Below are 24,220 nucleotides of genomic sequence, written 5' to 3'. Positions count from 1 at the left end.
CTTTTAGACTGATTTTTAATTACCTTCACATAAAACCGAAAAAGACGTTTGGATAATGCACTTCATGTTTGAAAAATGGAAAAATGTTTGAAAATGTTTTATTTATTTATTTATTTATCTATTGTATCTCTATTATGATTCATTTTTTCACTATTGGGTCATAGTTCATGTAAAACAAATACAAATACAAACATTTTTTTAACTGGATCAGGAAAAAGTGAGTAAATAAGCCAGACCAGCCCCTAGTTATGCTGCTATAGGCTCAGACTGCCGGGGGACTCCTATGGTGCACTGAGCTCCTCTATTCTCTATCCTCCTCTTCCTCTCCATCATTGTGTCTCATGTCAGCCAAATGTCTGCCTCTAACTTGCTATCTTCCCCGGAGCCTTTCTGTGCTTTCTCATCTCTCAGGTTCCTGTGGATCCTGGTCCTGGTCCTGCTGATGTGGTTCTCTGGTTCATGAATCACTGCTGCGGATCGTCAGCCACTCGTCATGTTTTTCAATAATATCATACTGCTAATCTGTTAGTCACATTCCTATTGTTAGTGCTATAGTCACTGCTAGTACGTTGGTTGCTGTTTGTGTTGTCTCTCTCTCTCTCTCTCTCTGTCCAACCTGCACCCAACGCGGACCCCTACAGAAGCCGCCCACATTGAGCCTGGGTCAGTTCGAGGTTTCTTCCCGTTAAAGGGGAGTTTTTCCTGCCACTGTTGCTCAATATAATATAATATCTGATGCTGCTCATGTGGGAATTCTTGAATCCTTAATTTTGAATTCATGAATCGTTGGGTCTCTCTCTAATTAAAGAGTTTGGTCTAGACCTGCTCTTCATGTAAAGCGTCTTGACATAACGCTGTTGTGAATTGGCGCTATATAAATAAAGATTGATTGATTGATTGATTGATTGATTGATTGACACTCAAAGACATAACGGCCAGCATGCCACTGGTCTTGCAAAAAGGGCACTAATCAAATCAGAGGCTGAAATGGCAGACGCTGGCGCACCACATGGGGTCTGTGCTCATACTTGGTCTTATATAATAAAGTGTAACTGTGAATTTATTTGTGTCATTTTGGCATCATTAGTTCATAACGGACAACAGTTCAAATCTTGCGCATTGAATTGTCATTAACTATCAATGTCAGACTTATTCTGGGGCTTTTACTTTGTAAATTTAGCCTGTTGCCCCATTGATTTGGACTTTGTACATTTTGTTTGGTTTAAGATGGTCTAAATAGATAATTACATCCTAAAGAACGCTGAAATGGCTGCATACTACTTTTTCTTGTTGTCTTTCAGGAAAACAAGTGTTAGCTCAAGGTAACCTGTACAGTTTGAAAATATATCTATTTATCTACACATCCGCCAAAGCTGCAGAATCAGGCAACTTATGGAGTAAACCTAGATTTGATAGCGCAATCCAAAGTACCATTTTTTAAATTAAATACAATATGTAATATTTACCAAGGGCTTTGCTTCTGTGAATTACTGCCTGAAATTCTATTATTAATATTATTGCTGATAAAATACCACTTAAACTGACATATGACAAAGCAAGAGTGGAACAATAGTGGTATAGACATTGAATCTACTTAAACAGAGGTGATAAGTAGTTTATAAACCAAATGCAGCATCAGTGTATCATAATCAGCAGGTGCTTACCTCTAAGAAGCGACATGTGCCACTAGTGCAACAAGCAATTTCTCCATGATATCAGCAAGACAAGACAAAAACAGCAAAACAGAACATAGGACTTACATTCATCGGGTGGCTGGAAGCTAGAGTCCAAACAAACAATACAGTTGCTCCATGGCTGCTGGGTATGTAAAAAAAACCAACTGTTTGCAAACCAGTCAGGTATGTAAATCAGTTACTGCAGGTGGAGTGCAGTCACTACAGTTTGGTTTTTACCTGCAGTTTGTAGTTAGTGTGCAACAATATATACATTTCTGTGACTGAATTTATTAGTATTGTAAAACAGTCCATTTTGACTTACTGTGTTGTTATTGCATTTTGGCTTTGTAGAGCAGAGCATCATCATGATTGTCTATATGCTTCACAATGGAAATTAAATGAAATAGATCTTTGAATTGAAGCTGATGAATGGGTCAATTTTGTTTTCTGTATTTAGAAGACACTACTGTTACCACAACTGATCTAAATAGTTCTTCCACCACTGATACCACCACCTCACTGCATTGAATAAATATGGAAGTGGAGTCCTATATTAAAAGTACAAAATTATCATCAGGAAAATGTACCTAAAGTTGTAGCACAGGGCTTCTGCATATAAATGAGCATCCATTCCATCGAAATCTCGCCAAACAAGTTCATGCAATGCTGATGAAGCCTATCAACACCAGGTAAATCTCTCTGTACTCGCAGTATATTGGAGTTTTTCAAATCTGGCATCTGTGCCAACATGCCCGCTCTGTCTGACCAGCAGTGATGCATTTTTCTTCTTCCAGCAATCATTTGTTTCCCAGAGCTAAAGGCCGCACAACTGCAACTGTAGCAACAGACTACAGCACAACACCGCAGGGTATGGCAGGACAACTTAAGAGCCATCTAAGAAAAGTTTCTGATGCTCCAGATAAGAAAGAAACTCAAAATAAATGAAATAAATCAAAATAAAAGCATGCGTCACGTTTGTGTAATTACATACTCACGGTCACAGGGGGGAGACACAAGTTTTTTTTCGCTGGAGTTTTGATCTAGGCTTTAAGTAAAAGTACTCACTTTGTCTTTCCCGATGAGGAATCATTGCATATCTTTATTAATTTTTATTAATGCATGATGCTATTGCAACATAAAAGTAACATTTTATTGTTGTAACTAATTTCAACTTTGTACTCTATAACAACCCCTCATATCTTATAAGATGATCTTGTGGTGAAGGCCTAATATTCAGAGGGACTACAGATAAATGTTGTGGTGTAAAAGCATAAATCAATATATTTTGATGAGTTCTGCTCTGGAGTAAATGTAGGTGACACATCACATCACTGGTGTCACAGTCTGTGCAGTAGAGAATTTGTCAAAGAAGAGACAGATGGATGCTCACTGGTGATTAAAGTGCAAACTGGTATTTACCAGCTTTATTATCGGCTTATGACAAAGACATGGTTTACTACCTGTTTTTATATGTATACACACATTACTTTCCCCCCTCGTTGCTGTCAATCATCTGACATTAACAAGAAGACAGGGATGAGTGTACAAGGAAATAGCTCCCCTAAACCTCACTGCCACACCCATGTCTTCCTCAGCCAGGGACATCAACATAGCCTCTCAGATTAGGAAATTAAGAAAATAAGAAAAAATAAAAGAAAATAATGTAAGAAATATAGATAATGTTCTTATGATGTTTATTATGAAGTACCATGACATAAAAATGCAATAGGATAAGGCTTTTATACAAAAGGTAACAGGCAGAGAAACAAAGTTATTTTCCATTTTGTTGTGACTATTATGGGTTTTAGAACTAACTGCTGGCTTCCACAGTCACTTACTTGTTTCATTGTATGCATTAGCGAATTGCATTTTCAATGTGTAAAAACAATTAACTATTAAAAGCAAATATGAAAAGAACCTGTAAAATGTGCATTTTGATCCTTACACCCACACCCAAGACATTTTAGTGCCATTGCAATGACTGTAGCCAATAAAACATTTCCTTGTGATTGCACATTGTGAGTATGCAACAATAAAAATGGGGGTGGGAGGACTGAAAGGGTGGTCACAGGGACAGGACTGATGAGAAACTCATTTAGAGACAGTGAAGGGAGTCATAAAAAGTGTCTTCATCTGAACGTGAAGCATTTAAGAGCCTCTGACGAGTTGATCAGACCTCCACATCCTCATGTTCAAACAAAAGGGACACACAGAGGGAAGAAAGAGGAAATAATCACTGTCAAGTAAGTACCTCTCAGTCATCTCAGGATGCAAAACTTTTTACGTTTGAGTACACAACTTTACAACCGATCATGGATTTCATTGAGTACAGTTTTTAGTGTATTTCATGAGTGGAGTTTATTCTACAAGTATAGATCCGTATGTGCGCAGGCTTTTATGGAAGAACTCAAATTAGGAAATTAAAACTGAAGTAAACGATGATTTTTCTTTCATGCTCTGACACACACAGTCACCGAGTAGAACAGCACCAAAATGCTTGAGTGTAATTTTCGAAAGCATGTAAATGATCTACACTCTCCTCTGCTAAAATCAATGAGATGGCAGCTTTTTTATGTTTTACAACAAATGTCTGTCACACAGCATTTTACATTCTTAAACTGATGCCTAAAACATTTATCACTTGTGCGCAAAATTTGAGACGAGACGAATATTTTGATACCTCATGTGACGTTATTTATCCACTGCTTAATCATCTTGGCCTACATAATGTCAAACGTTGCATATTCTTTATACAGCAGAGGACTAATATCCATTTTTTTGTTTGTGTGTTACATTTCTAAACCTGTTAAATAATTTTAATTGTTTCAGGTCTATTAGAAGGACACAGGGGAGGAAACTTTGAATGACTGAAAGAGAGAAAGGAAATTGTAAATGAGTACTGAGGGTAAAAACACAAATGATCAACGTGTTAGGAACTATTTCTTTGTACTACGGATGATTGGTAGCCTAACAAGGTCGAGGAAAACCAAGACCAAGTCCAGTTTATTTGTATAGCTCATTTCAACAACAAGGCAATTCTTTATATAAAACATAAAATGCGTTTAGAAGCAAAAAAGCGGCAACATAAAAGCACAATGTAAAAGACATACAAACAGGATTTAACGAATGCAAACCAGTTTCAGAGTCTGTCACTGCAACACATCTGGAGCAACAGCTTTACATTTCTGTGTTTTGAAAAGTGCAAAAGTTTTGATGAATTTAGATTAAATGAGAGTTTTAAGTAAACTCTGTATGAATGCTCTTTCCTTTACCTTCAGGTTTATCTAACGACGAGTAAAATGAAGTTAATGACTGCATCGCCTCTTTTCCATTTGTTCTTGTGCTGTGCAACACAGACATTAGGTAAGTGAGTGTGGTCACCAGCAATTTAACTGATTTGTCTCTTTCAGTTGAATTATTTGAATATATGTTTCTCACAATAAGCTTTCACTGCCTCGCGCTGCCATCCCTCAAAGTTTCAACTTTCTCCCCCTTTCCTTTCCTAAGGTGTCCAAATCCAGTCCGTCCCAGACATCAACGGTGAAGGTGTTATACACACAGAGCTGACGAAGATTGTGTCTTTGGTTTGTCAGTCTGATGGCGGCTCTGAGGCTGAGGCTGAGGAAGAGTTGGTCTGGCTGAGGAATGACGCGGCTGTCAGTCTGAAGGAAGGAAATAAGAACGGTCGCAGCACAGTGTGCGTTACACCCATCATCCATGAAGACAACGGTGCTAATTTCACCTGCCACCTGCGCAAAAATGCCACAGCTAGTGCCTCGGTAACTCTGAATGTCACATGTGAGTCCCTTCAAATAAATGTCAGGATGATGTTTATAATTATAGCCTACGAGTAGGTTGGCAATGTCGGTCAGTCTGTCAGTCCACCGCTTTAGTCCACTCTGTAATTTCTGTTAGATGGACTGCCATCAAATTTTGCACATTCATGGTCTCCAGAGGATGAACCCTAATGACTTTGGTGATCCCCTGACTTTTCCTATACAGCACCATGATGTTAACATTTGTGGTTTTGAGTACAATATCTTGACAATTATTGGATGGATTGTCAGAAATGTTGTACAGACATTCAAGTTTCCCACCGGAAGAATTGTAATTCATAATCCGATAATGATTAATCACTTAACTGTTATCACTTTGGTGCACTCAAATATCTGCTTTCATCGAAATTTGTGCAGCTATTTGAAAAAACAAAAATTTGAATTTGTTAGAATTGAGCATTAATATTTCCCCTGTGATGTTGCTCTACAGATCCCCCACAGCTCACTGGGTCAGAGAACGTTACAGTAGAAGAGGAGGCTGTGCTAGTCCTGCGGTGTGATATCTGGGCCAATCCACCAGTCTCATCCCTGACTTGGACACTAAACGGAAGTAAAGTGGATCTGTTAGCAGGGGCCTTCACTGTGACAAATGACGGCTTCACTAGCCAGCTGTCCGCCGAGCGCGTGGAGAAAAGCTTGCATGAAGGGACGTATCAGTGCTCAGCTGACTCTCCCATCTATGGAGGACACAGGAAGCTCTTCCATGTCACAGTGACAGGCAAGTTTATACAACATTTCATTATTGAATAATTAAATAGTCTTACTTGATATGTTTTTGCTCTTGTTTCACCAGCACATGAAATGGTGAAAGTAAAAAAGTGGTTTGATCATTTTCCTCCCCCTCATCTGTAGCGAAGACCATGAAGTTGATGATGCCCATCATAGCTGGGCTGGTGGTGGTGGTCCTTACTGCACTTCTTGCCGTTGCTTCACGGTGGAAAAAAATTGCAACGGTAACACACGATACTCATTTAAATACAGCACGAAGACTAACCTTACTCACTGCAAACTGAACCTCCTAATGCTTAATTTCTCTTCTGACAGTGCTGCAAGTAGGATGTTCCCAAAACAACCGAGCTTCTCTACTTTCACTGAATGAGAGAAGCCATGAAGACATCAAGACTTTTGTGCTCAGGATTACCATTACCCATTTACATAGCGTAGTTCATAATTTTATCATATTGTCCTTTCTTTAAGGAACAGTTCGACGTTTTTGGAGATCGATGACCAATGCTGATCTCATATTTCTCTGTTAAATATAAAAGTACAGCACAATCAGCAGCTAGTTAGCTTAGCTTAGCACAAAGACTGGAATCAAAGGGAAACAGGTAGCCTGGCTATGTCCAAAGGTAACCACAATGTCCGGATTTTTATGTCACCAACATATAACATGTTAGTTAGTGAGCTTAGGAGGTGCTATTAGGTGGATTTTGTTACCTTTTCTCCCTGTTTCCAGACTTTATGCTGCTGGCTGCAGCTTCATATTTACATGACAGACAGAAATATGTGAGAATGGTATTAATCCTCTCATCTTACTCCCATGCACATCTTTCCCCTAATGCACTTTAAAATCTGACAAAATGTAGTACGCTATGTACCGTTTTAGCTGTTTATCATTTATTTAGCCGCTGATTATGACAGGAAGATCTGAGATGTTTGCAACATGACCCTGAGATCATCCTTCTTACCTTTCATAGTGTGATGTCCTCTGACCCTGTGATGAAACACATGCTTTTAAGACTGCATTGCCTTTATTCTTGTTGATATCTTTGCAATAAAAGAGCCTGTGTTTCCTCACCAAACCTGAAAGCTCACCAACATTTTGGGGACACCAGTTTTCTGGGAAATGAAAAACTGGATGCCTCAAGTTCAGCTGTATGTATGTTTGGTTTGATGTTTAGATTAGGTTTATACAGTCAATAGAGCTCCTTTTTCCGACATATGGCATATTGCAATTGTTAGCAAATACAATTTTCATTTGAAACATCCAGGGTTTTTATGATTAAATGTTAAATCATGTTAAAATATGATTTGTAATACATGTTTTATACAGTGGCAATTTTACAGACATATTTGACACTATTTTTCTTATTGCTACTTCAATATAAATGCATATAGTATGCCCAGTTATGTGGCCACTTAGCTGGCTAAAACAATGTAGTGTTGTTTGAAGTTAAAAGAAAAATACTGTTATAATGCAAAAGTACATTTTTGCTTTTAGACCTCCCAGGTTCCAGAAACGTATGTCAAACTGTTAAAACAACAGAATAAACTAAAGTGTGTTAAAAATAAAGTGTGTCTAGAAATTTTTTTATCAAAGGACTGATTCAAAACTAGCATTTCAACATTTGCACTGAACTTTAACTCTTGACCCAACAAAACAATCAAAGCTAGTTAAAATCTTGTTACACATTTACTCACACATTGCCTGTTCATGAGGGTCAAGGTCTAGGTCTCTGTGTTCTTACCAATAAAAAGACTTCACATAAAATGAGGATGGAAGCATGTTTGACAAAATTGCGCAAGTGTGAGATCAGCAAAGTCAAGTGGTTATTAAATATAAAGTACAGGAACATGCACATATAAACTCCAGGTGGAGTGCCGTGCCGTGATGCTGATGCTCACGTTGCCAAGGAAAAATCTCCATCTGGGTGGTGGGTGGTGCCCTTACTTCAGGTTAGAGCAACAAAATGTGTGTGTGCACTGTCAAATTGTCAATTGACTTATTAGGTCCTGATTTGGTTTTGAGTCTAAAAATGAAATAATTAATATTAAATAAATTACATTTTTAATATTCTCAGAGTTCACATATTTCTTTAAAAAGCGTTAAAAAGATTAACCTCTCTTAACTACAAAGGAGCCTTTCATATGCACTAATTACATGCCAAAATGAGAATGTGAATGTTGCATGTGATTTATGCTTTTTGCCAAACACGCCATATCAAGAAATAAACTCAACAATCAAGACAAATTGTACTTTTTATCACTTCTTATTGACTCAATTCAGTGTGCAGACACGGTGAGGCTGTACTGTTTTGTCTGAATGAAATGTCAAAAAATACATTTATCATGACAAAGATCTCAAAGCAGTGGCACACGGAAGCATTTGACTTGTAGGTCTGCAGGGACATCTGCTGGTCAGTGAACACAACCACCTGACCAAACACATCAATAACAACAGAGGGGTCCACGTTTATAATGTAATGTTGTATGTATGTAATATGTATTTAATGTAATATCTAAAACCTAAATTAGAAAGTTTAGAAAGACTTAATGACGTGTAAAATTAAGAAGAAATATTTAAGGTTCTGCACTTTCTCCGGTAATCACATTAAAGTAAATTGGCTTAGATAATTGAACTTAACTACTTTGTACACAAAAGGGGATGAAGATGGAAGGAGGTGTAAGTGAGAATGTTATTTTGAATGTGATCTTTTGGGCCCCACTGTATGTTAATCTAATGTGGTGATATTTTGTGGTTAACTAATGGTACTTATGATCCCACATAGCATTATATGATTCAATAAACTACTGGTAGCGTGACATGAAGGCTTTGTTTATTGGCCTGCATTAAACTGGCATATATTATTCATTGCATCTCTTCCTTATCTGTGAAAGTGGGGTGGACAATAATTTAAAAACGCCTCTCAATATACAATTATGAAATACAGCACCACTTAAAGTGGACTGTACTAGAGAAGACTATGTATGGTGGAGAGATATTTCAGAAAGGCTGTGACCTGATAATGATGATGATGATGAGTGATGATGCTCTGCAGAGATCTGTATCTGTTTTGTTATAGAAATATATATACGATGAATCTTTGAAAGTTTTTCAACTTTCACAAGAGTATAGAAGCAAATAAGGGTGACATATTAATAATAAAGGTAATATATTTAACCTTTTACATTGTGAGGGGTCTTACACCACAATATTATGATCACCCACAATTAATTTTACTTACAGTATAGTCACAAAGTCATAGGAAATGAAACATAAACAAGAAGGCTAAACAAGAAAAGGGGACTATATAGAGCCATGTAGTGCTTTAAAACAAACTTGCATTTGTCTCATATATATCTAATATGAACTGATACAGTGAGGCAAAAAAGTATTTAGTCAGCCACCAATTGTGCAAGTTCCCCCACTTAAAAAGATGAGAGAGGCCTGTAATTTTCATCATAGGTACATTTCAACTATGAGAGACAGAATGGGGGGAAAGAATCCAGGAAATCACATTGTAGGATTTTTAATGAATTAATTGATAAATTCCTCGGTAAAATAAGTATTTGGTCATCTACAAACAAGCAAGATTTCTGACTCTCACAGACCTGTAACTTCTTCTTTAAGAGGCTCCTCTGTCCTCCACTCGTTACCTGTATTAATGGCACCTGTTTGAACTCGTTATCAGTATAAAAGACACCTGTCCACAACCTCAAACAGTCACACTCCAAACTCCACTATGGCCAAGACCAAAGAGCTGTCAAAGGACACCAGAAACAAAATTGTAGACCTGCACCAGGCTGGGAAGACTGAATCTGCAATAGGTAAGCAGCTTGGTGTGAAGAAATCAACTGTGGGAGCAATTATTAGAAAATGGAAGACATACAAGACCACTGATAATCTCCCTCCATCTGGGGCTGCACGCAAGATCTCACCCCGTGGGGTCAAAATGATCACAAGAACGGTGAGCAAAAATCCCAGAATCACACGGGGGGACCTAGTGAATGACCTGCAGAGAGCTGGGACCAAAGTAACAAAGGCTACCATCAGTAACACACTACGCCACCAGGGACTCAAATCCTGCAGTGCCAGACGTGTCCCCCTGCTTAAGCCAGTACATGTCCAGGCCCGTCTGAAGTTTGCTAGAGAGCATTTGGATGATCCAGAAGAGGATTGTAAAAATGTCATCTGGTCAGATGAAACCAAAATAGAACTTTTTGGTAAAAACTCAACTTGTTGTGTTTGGAAGAGAAAGAATGCTGAGTTGCATCCAAAGAACACCATACCTACTGTGAAGCATGGGGGTGGAAACTTCATGCTTTGGGGCTGTTTTTCTGCAAAGGGACCAGGACGACTGATCCGTGTAAAGGAAAGAATGAATGGGGCCATGTATCGTGAGAATTTGAGTGAAAACCTCCTTCCATCAGCAGTGCAAGGGCACTGAAGATGAAACGTGGCTGGGTCTTTCAGCATGACAATGATCCCAAACACACCGCCCGGGCAACGAAGGAGTGGCTTCGTAAGAAGCAGTTCAAGGTCCTGGAGTGGCCTAGCCAGTCTCCAGATCTCAACCCCATAGAAAATCTTTGGAGGGAGTTGAAAGTCCGTGTTGCCCAGCGACAGCCCCAAAACATCACTGCTCTAGAGGAGATCTGCATGGAGGAATGGGCCAAAATACCAGCAACAGTGTGTGAAAACCTTGTGAAGACTTACAGAAAACGTTTGACCTCTGTCATTGCCAACAAAGGGTATAGTATTGAGATGAACTTTTGTTATTGACCAAATACTTATTTTCCACCATAATTTGCAAATAAATTCTTTAAAAATCAGACAATGTGATTTTCTGGATTTTTTTTTTTTTTTTTTTTTTTTTTTTTTTCTCATTTTGTCTCTCATAGTTGAAGTGTACCTATGATGAAAATTACAGGCCTCTCATCTTTTTAAGTGGGAGAACTTGCACAATTGGTGGCTGACTAAATACTTTTTTGCCCCACTGTAGGCCTATATCTTGGTTTTCTTTGTGACCATTTACATTTATGAATATAAAACTTGAAATTCATCCACACAGCACGTTTAATATCAAGCGTCACACATAAAATGATACATTCATCTAATAAATCCATTGTCTTTTCGCAGAAGGCATATTTTCCTCATTTTACTGTAGCAAACACGGGGTGTAAAATATTAAAATTAATACTGGCTGAAGTCCACTTTGCTGGTTCAGTTTCAGTGTCCCGGTATTGTTCGTGCTCCCTCACTAGTTCATGGTTTTTCTGGACACACTTATACAACGTACCATTGTTGATGTTATTAGTAAAACTCTGCTTTCCTGAAAAAGGCCTGTTTCACAAGAGTCCATATAATCCAGAAGTGGCATTGTGGTTTGTTGGATAAACTAGGTGTATGATTTAAATGATTCTGGTTTGGCAGGTCAAATCTATATTATCAAAGTACCAAATTAATTTCCAATTTACATTTCCAAAAGCATACATTTTCAGCATCTCAATACGTCGCGCTGGGGATGCAAGCTGCTATTAAATCATCGTAGAAGAAGAAGTCCTCCACCCCGCGGCGTAACGTCTGACGTTACTGCGTGAGGGGCGTGGTGGTGAAGTGCAGGCTGCTGTCCACCGCCAAATTCAAACATCGGAAGAAAGAAAGCACAGCAACAGGCAGCGGAGACACAGAGGACCGACTTAATCTCACAACTGGTACTTTATTTCAGGTAAGGCGGCGGGACTTTACGAGTGGAAAGCTGGTATAATTCTCCAAGGTGTTTATTTGAGATTTAATTTAGCGTAAACTACATTTTTACTTTAGCTAACGTTAGCTAACGGTATTACTGCGGACAAGCTAACGGTGCCTTTGTGTTTGTGAATGATAATCACGGGCCTTTTATAGGTAATGGTGTTACTTAAAGACCTTTTATTGCCACGGGTGTGATGCCGTAGCTTCATTATCGGTCCCATTTAACGCTTGTGTGATAAATCTCAGTTATTTGCTGTGGCAGCGTGTTTTCGGCGGAGCCATAACGTTACGTGAAGTTGAACAAGGCAGGTCAAACAATAGCTGGGGAACTTTCACTAACACGATTAAATGCTGCGTTGTTTTCGCCTTAATTTCCCTCCTTGTGTTCATCAACATATTCCACATGTTTGGTCAGTAATTGATTAATCTGAGGTAACTTGTCAAAATACCAATTAAACCGATTATAAAGGGTTTGTCTTGTCTTTAATGTCTTTTTACTTTTACACGACCTTATGTGAGATGTTACATTATTATTACCTTTCATTTGAATTATGACCTTTAAAGGAGTGTTTTCAGATTTCCGCTTGTTTGGTCTAACCAACAGCTCAAAGCTTAAAGACATTCAATGTACAATCACATGGAAAAGAGAAAAGCAGCAAATCCTGACATTTGAGAAGCTGAAACCAGAGAAAACCGTTTTTGCTTGATAAATGATTAATTGATTATCAAAATTGTTGCTGACTACATACCTGCTGTAACAGAAAATTTACGGCATCACTGTTTTTGTTTTCTGTACCTGTATGAAGCACTTGAAACATTTATTTTAAATCTGCTATGAAAAATACATTGTGCTTTTGTTTCAACCCACTCTCTGCTGTTCTGTTACCTCTCCACTCCCCTCTTGCAGGTAAGCTCGGTCAGCATGTCGTCTTCAGTGATGGATGGAGTTGGTAGAGCTGTGGTGGGAGTCTGGCGGGCACATACAGTCCTGGATGAGTCTGACGGGGCAGAGAGCTCCCCAGAAGCCCCCGACCGTTTCCGCAAGCTTCGCTCCTCATCCTCACTTAATTCTCTACGAATGTCTTTGCGCAAGCGGCTCCCTCTGCGTTCTGTCCAGACCAACTCACTCCCAGAGAATCCGACTTGGGAAACTCTGAAGGAGCAACCAAAACCCAACCCAGTCCGCAAACTTACTCGCAGTGCTCGGAACTCCATAAGTGGAGTGTATCAGGTAGGTGGACATGAATTTATTTTGGCGTGACCAGGGTGCCAAGTCATGAGTCCAAAACCTTCACGTACATTCCTTTTAATTCAGTTCATGATATAAATGTATAATACCCAGAGGCTGCAGAGGACCAGAGAGTTCACACGCGAGGAGTGTTTGGTAGCGACCCCAGGTCGGACATGTGATGGGGAAGAAGCTGTTGCTTCAACTTCTCGCACCCCGAGACGTACACCTGGCAGAGCTGCAACACCCAGACGCACCCCCAGATCAACAGCCACACCCGGGCGTACCCCAGGCTCTAGAGGACGAAGGACTCCTGAGGCCGGCGTACGGGGGGTGAAAACAGGAGGAGGCAGGAGGCAGCTGGTTCGCATGGCTGCATTAAGAAGTCCCTTTGCCTCCCCCAACACAGAGAACCAGAGGCTGTGAGTCTGCTGTTATTCAGATCCGTTGCATTCATATGTGATTAAGCTGATTTGTCTGTGGCTTCATTTGTTGGTTTTGTTCATTTGATGTTTTGCTTTAATTTATGTGCTTTTCTCTGTTGCAGAAAGTTTGATCAAGATTTAGAGTCGGTGTCCAGTGGACTCAAGAGGCTCAAACGCCTGTCAAAGGCCTTTGATGATATAATTGGCAGAGACGACAGGTACAGCATCTTCATTTTTGAATTAATTTTGCTGATCTTCAGCCATGTGGTAAATTCTAATACCACTGCGTTTTCATTTTCACTATAAGTCAAAAGTGTTGTTTGCATTTTGAGTGTTTGGTTTTTTCTCGTTCTGGTTAATAAATGGTGGGTTGGTGGGTGAAATACTGAATGAAAGCATGTGTGTGCTGTACATGAATGAGAGTGTTGTGTGTATTTGAGGAACCCATCGGTCCATTTGCTGTATTCATACATATGCTGCATAGAGGAGTCAACAGAGGCACATGACTGCCCTCCCCACCCCACCCAAAGAATCCCCCGGTCTGTGGTGCAGCATGAGGGGCCACAGATTTCCTTCCCTTCCCCCCACACACATTCTTCCCGACTCAGTTTGAAACTGGGCCTGTGTTTCTGGTATTCGGATGAGGAGGGAGTGAGGGGTAGTGGGTGTGGGAATCAGCCAGATGAAATGACAAAAATGTGCTTGAGAGAGCTTGGAGTACATTTGCATCACTTCCTGTGTTGACATTCAAAATTTTGAGTCATAGTGTGGACCAGCCCATAAGGCACACTGACCGTGACCTTGATCCGTTATCGGTGTACATTACATGCAGCCAGCTGCTTTTCTCACTGAGAAGCTCGTCCCTTGGGAAGTTAAACAAGTTTTGTTTTCCTCCTACAACAGGCAATTCAACTATTCCCTTATTGTGGAGTAGGGAAGAAGGTAAATACAAATGTGTAAAAAAAACAAAGTACTTCTAAAGCTGTATAAGTCGTGGAAACATGCGTTCTAAGTGTGACTAATTATGTGACTTGAAAGTGCATGGCAGAGCTCGTTCTACCAGGATGCATGGACTGTTGTGCGAATGAAATGCTGCTCCTTTTATAAATAACTCGCATTGTTCCTGAAAGGGATGCTTTCCTCTCTATCGGACTCACACTGGCTTCTTCCTTTACTACCTTTTCCTTTACATATTGACTTGTTCTCTACCATCTTATCAGTTCTTTACTATTTCTACTTACCTTAAACATAACATAACATCATAATGATGTTCTCCAAATTCAAGCTCATAAATGGACTTAAATACTGATAAATGTTGCACTGTTTTAAAGTTCTTAAAAATCTTGTTTATAAATGCACTGTTGAGAAACATTGTAATAATATAAATAACCAAAGTGTCCAAATTGTCCTTAACATTAAAAGTAACAAACAAAACCAAAAAGGTTTTTTTTAGCTGTACCCATAAAGAGGAGGGAAGTAAATTAATGATTACTTCAGTCCTGTTTTCTTACATTTCTCACTGGCACTAATGTGGTCTTAAAGTCTTAAACCTGAGTGCCTGCAGACACTTTCATTATTTACTCTCTCTCTCTGTGTGTTTATACTTTCTGCAGTAATTGTTGTTCTCTGTCTCTGCAGAACTCGTACAAAGGAGCGTCCAGGAGGAGCGGTGATGAGAAAGTTGGACCCCAGCGGTAAACTCAGTCGCTCAAACCTCACACGTCGAGCCACGCACCTCTCAAACACAGTGGGAGGCTGGGCCCACACAGCTGTGAACACTATCCGCAAACCCAACTGAACTACATGTACGTGTGCATGTAACATGGGACCTTTTGTAGCCATGTTTGACACTAGTCATTACTGAGGTATTATTCTTGCATTTAAATGTAGTGTTGCCATTATACTGGGATAGTGTCACATGGCAGTTTTTTATCTAGCCTATACTATATGTAATTGGCAACGTCCAAGTATTTTTTTTGTGTGTGTTTACATGTCTCAGGTTAGCTGGTTGTGGGTAAAATATCCTCATTGTAGCTACCAAAGGGATTTCTGTATGTGGTGTATGTTCTTGTTATAGCTGCTACAACCAAATGTCTTAGTTACATTTTTTCTTTTTAAACACTAACATTGTAGTTTTTATTCTCATTTTCTGCATAGAAACTTCTTGTTAGTTTCTGAAATTTATTTCAAAAGACTCTACACAAGACCAAAATTGTACCTGCAGAACAAACACTAAATTTACTGACTGGGGAGATGTGTTTTCCTCTATTTTACATGTATGCAATAATGTTACTAACATTTGTTATTTGTTTTTTTTAAATATCATTTGATTATACCAAATCGTAAAGTGTATTTTCTATGAAAGGGGACTTTTTTTTTTATACATAGTTTTGGCAGTATTTTTTCATATCTTTCCTTGTAGGTGACGTAGGCACTTTTAATGGCCTGTGGATGATTCATGCGCCAACACTGTACACATAGATCATTTCATAATGTGATGGGGGACGATGTAATGACTCATTACCTGATGATAATGATGTTATAAAGCCATATCCAGCAGGTTATTAGAATAATGAAAACACTCCTATCGACCATTTCAATGTATTTGTACCTGCTTTTCTGCTGTAATGAGAGAAAAGGAGCTATTGTGCCTAAATGTGAAAAGAAAACCCCACAATAAAACCTGTAAGCTTCAACAACACAAGTGTCTCTTGTTATTATTGCAACAAATGGCAACTGTAATTCGGGCTGTTTATGACACGATATATTGTGTTAGCATTGTTTGGATTTCAGTGGAAACATTTATAACACAACTTAACTGAGCAACAACTGAAAGTGTTATTTGCATGTTTTAATTGTGAGATACTTGGATGTGCTTTATCGATCCCAGACTGGGAAATTGAAGTATTACAGTAGCATCAAAAACAAATATAGCACAGGAGAAAATAGATACACAGTGCATAAAAAATAACTCTAGAAGAGATAATATATACATTCAGGAATTATAACACAATAATTGATAACCTCAACCATAGTAAATCTAAAATATATCTGAAAAGTACCTACTTAGATGATCTAGATTAAAAACTAAAATGTAAACTACAGGGAGGTAGAGGCGTCAGTTTACATTTGCTTTTAACTACACTAGGTTTAGTTGACAGCAATCATTACATTTTAGATTTATGCATACTGTATATACGTGTAAAGCTTATTTAAAGCACACGACCATGAAAATAGCTTCACAGTGACTAGCTACAAGACTGAAGTGCCTCTAAATCTTAATGACTAATAATAATCGATTAGATAATCTATTTACTTGTAAAATAAGTAAGGTAAACAAATGTACTTGTCATGTTATTTACATGCATGTTGTACTCTGTAGATTAGTAGTGATGCTAATGCAGTAAGATTTTTTTTTGGAGCTGATATTGGTATGGTGGTCTGCCATGTTTTTTTTGTATGCCAAAGACACTAATGGTTGCATTAGCTCAATGTCCCCTGTCCTCTCCTCTGTGCCACAGGTGATTGAGGGCTATGAGAAAGCCTGTAAAAATACATAAATTATAGCAGTGTAACACATCTGTTGACTCTTTTGGACATCACCATAAACCCAACAGGGGCAACAGCTCCTCCAAGCGGTGAGTGATGGTTACAGCACTGTGCAGGGGAAACGACAGCCGCTCAGTTTGTCCCTTGTTGTTTCCCGTCTTCAGCAGCACGCCTCGCTGAAGTCGCTCCTCCTCCGTCTCTCCGGCTTTGTACCCAGAGCTGAACCCACGCCGCGGCTACCTTCTCCACGACACAGGGGCTGCTACACGTCCGAAAATGGCTCTCCACGTTCCCAAAGCCCCGGGCTTTGCCCAAATGTTGAAGGATGGCGCCAAGGTGAGGTTAAATGAGTGTTTTGGAGTAGTTTGTTGGCTTTGAGTGAGTGGTTGTGAGCTAGCATGCTAGCTAGCTTTAGCCACTGAGCTAACACGCTCATTCAGCGTCATGTGGGAGAGTTCCAGAAGACAGACAGGCCGCTGGTGCTGCTGCTGCACCCCGGGGCTGCCTTCATGGACAAAATGCTAGTTTTTCGCTGCCCTGCCTGGTACTTAAACATACTGTATAAGTCTGCAATAATGTAGCTGAAGTGATAACCGACTGTCAGACAGCAGTCACACCCAGTTGGCGTTAAGCTAACGGTGCCTGTCAGAGCTGAGGCTTTGATGGGCACTGCTCAGAGATACTTCCTGATATGAGTTGATGATTACAGGTCATATTTCCTGGATGTTCCAAAATCTTTTGGGATTTGGTTCATATTACCAGTAAGCATTTGTCTGATATGGTCACTGATTAAATCTAATGCACCTCTGTCCAAAAGTCACAGCAGTTGTGTTTTAATGTGTTTCTCTGATGCAGCACTATTCAGGGCTTGAGGAGGCAGTCTTTCGTAACATCAGAGCCTGTAAGGAGCTTTCTCAGACCACACGCACCGCTTATGGGCCTAATGGTAAGCACTCACCTCCAACAGTAAGATATTCGTATTAAAACTTTGTTTGGACATTGACCTAGTAAAATGGATATTGGCAAGACGACAAAACCAGTGATGGCTAAACTGTCTTTTCAGGTATGAACAAAATGGTCATCAACCACTTGGAGAAGCTGTTTGTCACCAATGATGCTGCAACAATTCTCAGAGAGCTCGAGGTGAGGAAACCTAGCATGCTTCCACACAGGAATCATGTATAAATACAGCAATATAAATCGATTTCATGCTGTCTTTTTTTTTTTTTTTTTTTTTTTAAATAGGTGCAGCACCCAGCAGCCAAAATGATTGTGATGGCATCCTACATGCAAGAGCAGGAGGTTGGAGACGGCACAAACTTTGTCCTGGTGTTTGCTGGAGCCCTGCTGGAGCTGGCTGAAGAGCTGCTCAGGATGGGCCTCTCTGTGTCAGAGGTAAACAAATGTAGTTGTCATGTTATTTACACGCATGTTGTACTCTGTAGATTAGTAGTGATGCTGATGCAGTAAGATTTGTTTTTTTTTGGAGCTGATATTGGTATGGTGGTCTGCAAAAAAAAAAAAGTTGTTTTCTTTGTATGCCAAAGACACGAATGGTTGCATGAGCTCAGTGTCCCCTGTCCTCTCCTCTGTGCCACAGGTGATTGAGGGCTATGAGAAAGCCTGTAAAAAGACCCTGGAGATCCTGCCAGACTGCGTATGTTCCTCTGCCAAGAACCTCCATGATGTTAAAGAGGCGACATCTCTCATCCGTACAGCAGTCATCAGTAAACAGTACGGCAACGAAGATTTCCTCGCTAACCTCATTGCACAGGCCTGTGGTGAGTCAGCAGTCCAGGCCACCTAAAACGAAACGAGGGCTGTCAGCTGTCAAAGATGATTAACTTAATGGTTGTGTTGATTTTGTATTTCTCTGACTTTCTTTTCTTTACTGGTTACAGTGTCCATCTTCCCCGAATCCGGCAATTTCAATGTTGATAACGTCAGAGTGTGCAAGATTTTGGTAAGCAGCATTATCCGTTGATTATATTTTCTGTGTGCGTGTTGTATTGTTCTAAGTTTTATTATCTGGTGTTTTCAGGGTTGTGGAGTGACATCGTCCTCCATGCTACATGGCATGGTGTTTAAGAAGGAGGCAGAGGGAGACATCACATCAGTAAAAGATGCCAAGATCGCTGTCTTCTCCTGCCCCTTCGACTGTATGGTGACAGAGACCAAGGTAATGAATACTTCAGTCTCACTTTGGCGCTTCTAGAGAAATCTATTTGATCTTAATGTTTCTCACCTCTCCAGAGAGAAAAGTGTTATGCTTTTTAAAACTAACTGCTAGAAACTAACTGAAGAGATTTTGTCATGTCACAGCACAGGTCACAGGTGTAAATAATAACATTAACTATGGCTGAATTTCATTTAGCAGTTTCGGGATCCTGCTGTTGTGCATGCTGCCTGTCAGTTATGAAAAACTGAATACTTCATGTGACTTTTCATCTCCTATTAAAATGTTACCTTTTTATAAGCACCTGGTAGTGCACCCGTTGAAAATAGAAGCTCGATCTGTATGTTGAGGTGAAGATGTGGGCATAAACTGTCTCTGACAATACTTGAAAGATCTTCAAGTTCTTCACAGTGACTATTAAATAGTATTTTTTTCTAAAGTGCTCACCCCTGTGCTTTCTCTTCTATGACATTTTAAAATGTCTGCCCTATGAAGGTGTACTGATGTGGGTGCTAACAATAGTCTTGCCTACCTCACAGGGCACAGTGCTGATAAATAATGCACAGGAGCTGATGGACTTCAGTAAGGGAGAGGAGGACATGATGGAGGCTCAGGTGAAGGCCATCAAGGACGCCGGTGCCAACGTGGTGGTAACTGGTGGGAAAGTGGCTGACATGGCGCTGCACTACGCCAACAAGTACCAGCTCATGGTGGTCAGGTAAGACCAAGACGACCTCTGATCGTTTCAGGATTCGGGGAAAACAAATCTACGTAATTGCTGATGATATTGTGGTGTTGTTACGAAGACTATATGGCAGTATACGTCTGTATCCATGTACATCCCCGGCCCTAATTCTTTCTTTTTTCCAATCAGGCTGAACTCCAAGTGGGACCTCAGGAGGTTATGTAAGACAGTGGGAGCTGTGGCGCTGCCCAGGCTGGTGAGTGTCATCATGATCAGATCAGGTATTGGAAGCATGGTAAAACAGGCCGTTACATCATGTATAATTATGCTTTCTTAGACGGCTCCAACTCCAGAGGAGATGGGTCACTGTGACAACGTGTACCTGACGGAGGTTGGGGACACTCAGGTGGTCGTCTTCAAACACGGTAAATCACCTGTACTTTTTTCCAGGCTAGTGTGCCTGGAAAAAACTCGATCTTTTCTGTATATGAGCTTTAGACTTAACACATTGTTCGGTCTCGATTGTTTTAAACAGAGAAAGAGGACGGTGCCATCTCAACGGTGGTGATCAGAGGCTCCACTGACAACCTGATGGATGACATTGAGAGGGCCATAGATGATGGAGTCAACACCTTCAAGGTTCTGGTCAGGGTAAGTCAACCCAATGAACCACTGTAGGAGTTTTTGCTACTTTGGTAATAAGAAATAAAGAATCTGTCGATTTAGTAAGAAAAGATGGCATCAAAAAGTATCTCTGTATTCCATTTTATTTCTTTCAAGTTGTATATTGTTTGACTGTTAAGATGTGTTGATTAAGTCACTGTAAAACAATTAATATATTGAAAAGGCAAAGTTGATTTTTTTTTTTTAACTTATTTCATGCCTGCAGAGTCCTGGTGTTCAAGATGAACCTCTGAGTTGTTTTTTATTTCCTGTTTGGCCAGCGCAGTAGCTACAGTTTCTGTGTCTTTCACTGTCTGTAGGAAAAGCGCCTGATACCTGGAGCAGGAGCCACTGAGATCGAGCTGGCCAAACAGATCACCTCATACGGAGAGGTACGCAGATTTGTTTACATTAACTGGGGTGCACCAGGTTCAGACTAATGACTCTCCTCTTGGTTTTGCCCCTTTTGTCTTTACTGCATCACCGGCTGATAAATTGCAGAAACATGACCCCTTTTATTCCTTCTCTGTAGTCCTGCCCGGGTCTGGAGCAATACGCCATTAAGAAGTTCGCTGAAGCGTTCGAGGCTTTGCCGCGTGCGCTGGCTGAGAACTCTGGTGTCAAGGGGAGTGAGCTCATCTCTAAAATGTACTCTGCTCATCATGAGGGAAACAAAAACATGGGCTTCGACATTGAGGTGTGTAGGTGTTCACGAGAATACCATTATGATTTACAGTTAAGAGCCAAACATTACTTAAGGGAAAACAATGTGGCTTTCATGACTGTCAAGATAGACATGCTCATAAACAAACTCTGTGTGGTTCATAGGCTTTAATTCACACGTTGAAGCCATAGCTTAAGGAAAAATGTACTTGTTTTCACACATACTGACTGGAATCATTATTACAAAATAGGTGTGCCTCTGTGTAAGGCCTGATTCTTAAGGTCTTCCGTGGCACTGATTGGAAAAACAAATACAACAACAGTTTTTATAGCATGTCCTCATACCTGATCTCATGATATTACTCCATGAATTTCCATAATGGCATTTTCAGAAATGAACTCTCTGTATTCATGTTTGGGTGTGTTGAGCTGCATGCTTCAGTTTGGCTGTGAATACCGATGGTGTGAATATGATGTTGTCTTCAGGGAGACGGCCCCACTGTGAAGGACATGCTTGAAGCAGGCATTGTGGAGCCTTACCTGGTCAAACACTGGGGCATCAAACTGGCCACCAATGCTGCCATCACAGTACTGAGGGTTGACCAGGTGCGTACACGAACACTCACAACACACAGAAGCAGACATCAAATGTTCTGAAGGGACAAGACAGGCTTAATTTTAATGGAGGGCTGTAGCTCTGAGGAATAAATATTACCTCGTCCTTTAATCAACGTGCAGACATAGTGTTTTTTGCTGTTGTTAAGGTGAATACTTTAATATCACAAGATTTTAATTTACCCTGAGGGTGGTCATACAACGCTGCAAAACATGCCGTGCCCTATCTTAATCTACAGGTGCAACACTAATGAGGTCTTGTCTTTACATTCAAAAGTTATTTGCAGTTCTTTGCCAAGGCTCCGGCTGTAACATGTTCCCGTCTCACCAGATTTATATTACACGCAAGGCAGATAACATATAAACCGATGATAATCTGTTTTGAGTTATTTCATGATTTGATGTAAAGTAAAATCGACAGGTGAATGTTATTAGGCGAGCCAGTGTGAATGAATGGTCTCCAGGAAGTTAATGTGAGCGTGTGTGTGTATATGTGCGATGTGCAGATCATCATGGCTAAGGCTGCAGGGGGACCCAGGGCTCCCAAGCAGAGAGGCCATTGGGACAAGGATGGTTGGGATGAAGAGCCTGATAAATTTGAATCTCACCATTAGAGGGCACACACACACCCCCTCTGTCAGTAGGTCATGGAATGAGTGTGTGCTTTTGACTCAGGAAAACTCACCTAGATGTACTCACTCGCTCACGGGACACTGAAATGTTTGTCGATTTGCCTGTCACTACTAACACTGGGTGTGATACAGAACTCACTGCGGAGAAGTGTTGTATAGCTGCCACATATTGAGCCACTTCTCAGGTGTTTTTTGGATAATACCAGGTGTGCCACTGACAGTGGATGGACTCACTGAAAGAAGTCTTAACTTGCACCAAATATACACAGGACGGTTTGATAGCATGCTGCATGCACTCATGAGCTCTTTTGATTGCAGTGGTCTTCCTCAGGCAAGTGCCGGATTTAAAAATGTTGCATGCATCGTGGTTTTAATATAATTTTAATGTAAGATGAGATGCAGGGCTCCGGAGGCTGAAGCAGTTCTGAAGGTCATTTTTCCCATTAAGATGTACTGACATCACTGTGAAGCTGCTCCTCTCCAATACAACCTGAGATTATTTACGCCAACTTCAAGAAAATCCCACAAGTCAATGTTTCTTGCAAATTGTTTCATCGCAGAGCTTCCACTTCCTGTCCCCTTGATTATTATAAAGGGCTTATTTTTTAAATTATTTTTAGACTGACAGTTTTGTGCTCTGTATCTCAATTTGAATAGATTTTGTTAAATGTGAGTGTGTTTAGTGAAACCATCTGGATGGAGTTTGATTTATTTTGTTAGGGCCATTTTGTTTTTTTCTGTCTTAAAAGCATTTTCCTTTTTGTAGCACGTTTTCTCTTACAGCATTCATATCCCCATATGAGCTCATAAATATTTAAGCACCATAAATGGCCTACTTCGGTAACTGTAAGGATGTAAATCGCCACTTTTACTCTGAAAATATAGTCCAGTGTCATTATTTGAGTATTTAAGTATTTAAGCAAGTCTTGCCATTATTTGGATCTTTATGTTCTGTGATGAACATATTTGAGGTTTTTCCTTACATAACTACTGTTTAGCAGGTATGTTTTAGTGTCAAAGTTGATAAGCTTCCCTCCTGCCTCCGAGCCCACAGCCTGCTGCGTGGATCTCTAGCCAGAAAGGACTGACTTCTTGCTGTCTTTTCTCCGTTTAGATCATCATGGCTAAACCGGCAGGGGGACCCAAACCTCCCCAGGGAAAGAAGGACTTCGACGAGGATGACTGAATGTAACGCTGTCCAGCTGATGCTCCTTTAACCCCAAATGTTCCCACATTAATTCACAAAACCTTTTCTACTTGTTTATTTAAAGCTCAACAGTTTGGTTTATTTTGTAGAGACAGCCACACATTGGTTTAAGTCATATGTCAAAGTTAAATGTACGGATGGCACTGTTTGCTTTTTATGTTCTTTCTCCCAAATAAAAGGCACTTGCGCTGTCATGTCTTGGTTTGGATTTTGTTTTTACTTTTATTGTGTCACTCTGACATCTTCTGTGATTGCCATGCTTTGTGTGTTGGCAGTCTGTTGGGTCAAGGAAATGTTTGAATTCTTAATCCTGTCTTGATTTGAGTTTTTTAGGAATTCAATCAGGAAAAATAAGTTGGTTTTTGTACATTTGCCCATGTCACTTGACTACAG

At 40.1% G+C, this 24,220-nt stretch overlaps 3 protein-coding genes across 5 annotated transcripts; all 3 read left to right on the top strand.

Moving 5' to 3' along the window:
- Nucleotides 1-3,815: 3,815 nt before the first annotated feature.
- Nucleotides 3,816-6,728, top strand: tmigd1 (transmembrane and immunoglobulin domain containing 1). Its single transcript, XM_070843613.1, has 6 exons — nucleotides 3,816-3,919; nucleotides 4,955-5,039; nucleotides 5,184-5,474; nucleotides 5,943-6,230; nucleotides 6,365-6,465; nucleotides 6,557-6,728. Exons 2-6 carry the CDS (start codon nucleotides 4,976-4,978, stop codon nucleotides 6,566-6,568), a joined length of 756 nt encoding a protein of 251 aa, XP_070699714.1. The 5' UTR covers nucleotides 3,816-3,919; nucleotides 4,955-4,975; the 3' UTR covers nucleotides 6,569-6,728.
- Nucleotides 6,729-11,879: 5,151 nt separating this feature from the next.
- LOC139213444 (protein PIMREG-like) lies at nucleotides 11,880-16,273 on the top strand. Its single transcript, XM_070844138.1, has 5 exons — nucleotides 11,880-11,961; nucleotides 12,892-13,215; nucleotides 13,327-13,634; nucleotides 13,760-13,855; nucleotides 15,276-16,273. The coding sequence occupies exons 2-5, from the start codon at nucleotides 12,907-12,909 to the stop codon at nucleotides 15,433-15,435; spliced, it is 873 nt and encodes a 290-aa protein (XP_070700239.1). The 5' UTR covers nucleotides 11,880-11,961; nucleotides 12,892-12,906; the 3' UTR covers nucleotides 15,436-16,273.
- A 1,095-nt stretch (nucleotides 16,274-17,368) lies between these two features.
- On the top strand, nucleotides 17,369-24,021 carry cct8 (chaperonin containing TCP1, subunit 8 (theta)). 3 transcript variants are annotated; one of them, XM_070843664.1, is made up of 16 exons: nucleotides 17,369-17,522; nucleotides 18,042-18,132; nucleotides 18,250-18,329; nucleotides 18,432-18,581; nucleotides 18,787-18,967; nucleotides 19,088-19,149; nucleotides 19,228-19,365; nucleotides 19,902-20,080; nucleotides 20,237-20,303; nucleotides 20,385-20,472; nucleotides 20,583-20,698; nucleotides 21,031-21,102; nucleotides 21,243-21,407; nucleotides 21,860-21,979; nucleotides 22,495-22,624; nucleotides 23,735-24,021. In XM_070843664.1, the coding sequence occupies exons 1-15, from the start codon at nucleotides 17,463-17,465 to the stop codon at nucleotides 22,600-22,602; spliced, it is 1,677 nt and encodes a 558-aa protein (XP_070699765.1). In that variant the 5' UTR covers nucleotides 17,369-17,462; the 3' UTR covers nucleotides 22,603-22,624; nucleotides 23,735-24,021. The 3 variants fall into 3 exon arrangements, with proteins under 3 accessions (XP_070699765.1, XP_070699764.1, XP_070699766.1); XM_070843663.1 differs by having other exon boundaries at nucleotides 22,495-22,628; XM_070843665.1 differs by lacking the exon at nucleotides 22,495-22,624.
- The last annotated feature ends 199 nt before the right edge of the window (nucleotides 24,022-24,220 follow it).

Source organism: Pempheris klunzingeri, chromosome 14 (assembly GCF_042242105.1).
Source record: "Pempheris klunzingeri isolate RE-2024b chromosome 14, fPemKlu1.hap1, whole genome shotgun sequence".
Classification (NCBI taxonomy): domain Eukaryota; kingdom Metazoa; phylum Chordata; class Actinopteri; order Acropomatiformes; family Pempheridae; genus Pempheris; species Pempheris klunzingeri.
Note: the sequence above shows the minus strand (reverse complement) of the source record. Positions and strands in the feature narration are given on the sequence as shown.